The sequence below is a fragment of the Thunnus maccoyii genome, chromosome 14 (assembly GCF_910596095.1).
Source record: "Thunnus maccoyii chromosome 14, fThuMac1.1, whole genome shotgun sequence".
Taxonomy (NCBI): domain Eukaryota; kingdom Metazoa; phylum Chordata; class Actinopteri; order Scombriformes; family Scombridae; genus Thunnus; species Thunnus maccoyii.
In genome coordinates, this window is record NC_056546.1 from 586,105 (window position 1) to 591,104 (window position 5,000).

A 5,000-nucleotide genomic window follows, 5' to 3' on the forward strand; every position below is an offset into this window, starting at 1 on the left:
CACACACACCAGGTACACACACACACACACACACACACACACACACACACACACACACACACACACACACACACCAGGTACACACACACACACACACTCACACACCAGGTACACACACACACACTCACACACACACACACCGGGTACACACACACACACACACACACACACACTCACACACCAGGTACACACACACACACACACACACACACACACACACACACACACACTCACACACCAGGTACACACACACACACACACACACACACACCAGGTACACACACACACACACACACACACACACACACACCAGGTACACACACACACACACACACACACTCACACACCAGGTACACACACACACACACACACACACTCACACACCAGGTACACACACACACACACACACACACCAGGTACACACACACACATTTATCTTCTACTGGTCCTTTATGCAGCCCCTCAGTTCAGCCTCTGTCTGAAACAGGCCGTTTTAGCTCCTGTCTCTTTAAGGCCCCGCCTCCTGATGAGCCCGCTCTGTTCTGATTGGTCAGCTTCAGGAAGCTTCCTCCGGCTCCGGAGGCTACGTAAACAAACTATATTAGCAGGATTTCACTTCTTCTTCTCCTTCTTTACTCCAAATGTCAACTTCTCACATCCATCCGTACATGTTGGAGCTGAACAACACATGGAAACACCTTAGCAACCACCTTAGCAACCACCTTAGCAACAGCCTTAGCTTATGAGCATGTGCGACGATGTCAGCTCATCAGGAAGCGATGAAGCAGATTGAAGCCCTGACTTTTGACTTGCAGGTGACATTTCTACTTTGAAACTTTGATCATGTTTAACATCCGACATCAGAACAGGAAATAAATAAATAACAGAAAAGCAGAGAAGGCAGATTATGAAGCGTTTAAACATAAAGTTGTGCTTGAACAGAACTCAGCAGCACATTCTGACAGCAGGAGGCTGTGATCAGTCTGGTGTTGGTGTTTTAATCAGGAGGTGAAGACAAAGCAGAGCAGTTACACAACAGTCCAAACAAAAACATCTCTGTTTGTCCTCTGAGCGGCGAGGATGAGGAGGACGAAGAGGACGCAGCCCTGCGGCCAAATCTGCCCCAGAAATCTGCAAATTAGCTTTTTTTTTCTGATTGACTAGCAGAAACATCTGCTTTCTCTCTGCGTGTGTGTGTGTGTGTGTGTTTGCGTGCAGGGATTGATGGACATGATGTTGATGATAATTGAATAAAAACATAATCCATAATAACCCCCCCCCCATCACTGCCAAATATTTATCAGTGCTAATTTCTAAAGCAGCTTAGCGGCTCAGGGTTCAGGAGGGTTTTTGGCTCGTTGTTTGTTTGGATGAAACAACAGAACAAAAGCTGCTTTATCTGAAAAAGACAAGAACTGCTGGACTCACGCCAGGACGGGAGACAGAGACACACTGAGGGACACAGAGGGCTGAGATGTGGCGTTGCTAGGCGCCGCACGTTGGCTCTGCAGCCATTTTGTTTGTGATCAAAACAACTCCAGATTCCTCCCATTAAACTTCACTGTTCACTGCACACAGAGGAGGATTTGTGTCTTCTTCACTATATGACAGTAGTGAAAATTAAAGGATCATTCTGCTGATTTTCTATATTTGTCTTCATGTTTGGATCCAAACCAACAGTGAACTGATCTACTAACCAACACTGTGTTTGTATCAAAGCTGATATATCTGATTAAAAAACACGTCAGTGAGTCACACCGCTGCTCTGGGTCACATGATCCTTCATCATCAAGAGTTTGGTCACGTTAGTTTGTTTAGAAACGGCTCCAAAGACTAATAACAGCATCACGTTTTCAGTCACAGGAGAGTAGTTCTGTGTAAGACGCTACTGAGCATGTGCAGGAACGTGTTTAGCTCCTTTAAAGTTGTCATTGATAATCGATTAACCATAAACGCCAAATATTTTGCTGGTTTCAGCTTCTCAAATGTGAAGATTTGAAGCTTTTCTGTTTCATACATGACAGTAAACTGAACATCTGTAGATTTTTAACTGTCGACGTTTTATAGACCAAATCACTAATAATAAAAATCATCATTAGTTGGAGCTCTTGTACGAAGGTTTGCAACAATTAAAGTGAAACTGATCACAAATATCTGTCAGTGTGTAAAAAATAAATGTATAAAACATTCTGTACATACTGATATGTTATATAAATATGTTTTTCTAAATAACTGAACATTGAAAAGCTGCAGTAAAAATGAAAGATGTCCAGAACATGATTAAAAAAAAGAAGAAACGCACTGCGCCGTTTTCAGAAAAGAAATCAAAAAGGAAGGAAACACATCGTTCAATTAGAACAACAGAAGTTCTTAAACCATAAAAAGTGTTTGAAGATTAAATGTGTGAATGTAAAAAGCTTCACTAGTCTGATTTATGTCTCTGCAGTCATGTGATCTCTGACTGAAACTTTCACTTCTTGTTGCATTTTTTGCACATGAAAGAAAGTATTTTGCATTTTCTTCTTCTTGTTGTTGTTTGTCAGTTTGAATGAAGTTTGTCTTTGTATTTGTTTCAGTATGTGTTTGATTATCGGGACGGCGACGTGTTCGGCTGTGTGGCGGACGTCGGCTGGATAACGGGACACAGTTACGTGGTGTACGGGCCGCTGTGTAACGGCGCCACCACCGTCCTGTTCGAGAGCACGCCTGTTTACCCGAACCCAGGTACGAACCGACTCTACACACACTGTGCAGTGATTCATGAACCAGTTTACATCCAGCTGCTGCTGTGTGAATATCAGCAGATAAACAGCAGGTGGCGCCAATTCTCCAGCCGCTGCCGTTAAACCGTCGCAGAAGAAGAAGAAACAACGAGATGACGTCATTAAAAGAGCTCAAACTATGTAAAACATGATGGAAATATGACGTTTCTGTTAGTTTCATGTGTTGATGTGAGGAAGGTTACAGCCTCCTCATCATCGCTCCACACAGATCTGATGTTTGACGTCACATGATTCATGACATCATCATTTATTCACTCAGTCTGTTTACATTTGATTTTTATCCACACAGCTGCTTTCATCACTTCCTCCAGGAAAGTTTGTGATGTGCAGTTTTACTAAATTACAGCAACTTTTCAGCATGAAACGTCCAAATCAGCAGCTGCTTGTGGTTTGGACCAATCATGGCGTTTGGTGTGGCGGTAACTGACATCATTCAGGTGGAAGATGGACAAACCTCACCTACCAACAAAAGTGACGAGCTAAACAATTCCCAAATGTTCCCAAATGTTCCCCAATGAGGTTTGATTGACGCCATTTCCTGCCCGCTAGAGTCGCATCTTCAACACTCTACTGTACAAAGAACCTATCAGGGCTCGTTCTGTCGGTCATGTGACCGCCACCTTGCTTGTGTCGACTGTAGCGTGTTGAGAGTTTAAGCTAGCTGCCGGCTGACAGAATCTAGCCTTCGTGGTTTTTCTCACAATGAACTTAAAGCAGAAAAATACGTTTTATTCTGACCGAGCAGCTGTTTGTTTTCATGTAAAAGTTAAAGTTGTTGTTTTATTGCTTTTAGCTGCTGCACCGCTGTTATTTTAGATAGTTGTGATTTTGTAATAATTAACTAATAATTAACACAAATTCAAGAAATCTCTGACAGTATTTGACAAATCTCACCTGTCAACAAACACGATGCCACAGACGAGCAAATGTTCCCAAATGTTCCCAAATGTTCCCAAATGTTCCCAGATGAGGTTTGATTCAGTGAGTCAGGAGACATAATCTGCCTCAAACATAAACATCCAACTAGATTTATTTTAATAACATTATTGATGATTTTATTTGCTGCTGATGTTGAGCTGTAAGTTTATTTAATAAAGGTTATAAATGGAACTCAAGTACAGTATTTTCTGTTTTATAGAACGTTGAGTCCTCATGGTTCTCATGTTCAGCTGTAATCTAGTTGTTTCTGTGATCTGCAGGAAGTCGTTACATACGACTCTTCACTGGTACCAGTTTAAATAAATCACATTATTTTACTTTGCTTGCAATTTTACCACAAAAAGACATAAAACTTCATAAATTAATTCGCAATTTTTGAGAGAAGTCGCTGCAAAATCAAACATGTCTCGTTTAAAATGTAAAACAGGTGTTACTGTGCCTGCTAGTGTAAAAATAAAGACAATTTGTTATCAGGCGTCGTCTTGAGCCCACAGGTGTTATCTATGAGTCGTTCAGGTTCAGGTCCTGATACGTTAACTCATATAATGTGTGCAGAGCAGTGAATGAACGGAGGTGTTTGGTTACTTATTAATGTTGGTTTATTATCTTCATTTATGCAGCAGAGACGCTTTATCTCACCTCTATACCTTTATCGCCGTGTTTCCTCTGAGCTCTGATTGGCCGTTTGGCGCCGTACAGCTCTGACCTCACAGGAAATGTCCAGAAGGTGATGTGACCTTGACCTTTGACCTGTCTGTTGGTGGTTACTTGGGACAGAAATGAACATGAAAGGAGTCTCACACTGTTTACATTTGACTTCTTATCACGTATAATGAACACTAAAACTTATTTTAGTGAGTAACAGTTGCAGCAGTGGAAGAAGTACTAAGATCCTTTACTGCAGTAAAAGTACATAAGTATTATGAGCTTGATGTAGTTAAAGTATTGCAGTAAAAGTACATAAGTATTATGAGCTTGATGTAGTTAAAGTATTGCAGTAAAAGTACATAAGTATTATGAGCTTGATGTAGTTAAAGTATTGCAGTAAAAGTACATAAGTATTATGAGCTTGATGTAGTTAAAGTATTGCAGTAAAAGTACATAAGTATTATGAGCTTGATGTAGTTAAAGTATTGCAGTAAAAGTACATAAGTATTATGAGCTTGATGTAGTAAAAGTATTGCAGTAAAAGTACATAAGTATTATGAGCTTGATGTAGTTAAAGTATTGCAGTAAAAGTACATAAGTATTATGAGCTTGATGTAGTTAAAGTATTGC

General features: G+C 40.7%; 2 protein-coding genes across 2 annotated transcripts in view; both read left to right on the forward strand.

Moving 5' to 3' along the window:
• LOC121911176 overlaps positions 1-5,000 on the forward strand; it is a 374,983-nt gene that overhangs the window by 80,819 nt on the left and 289,164 nt on the right. The gene's annotated exons all lie outside the window — the stretch shown is intronic.
• The window catches only part of acss1 (acyl-CoA synthetase short chain family member 1), a 31,749-nt gene that overhangs the window by 13,560 nt on the left and 13,189 nt on the right, over positions 1-5,000 (forward strand). The window contains exon 6 of the mRNA XM_042432455.1: positions 2,577-2,724. Coding sequence (XP_042288389.1) covers positions 2,577-2,724 — 148 coding nt within the window. The remainder of the gene's footprint in view (positions 1-2,576; positions 2,725-5,000) is intronic.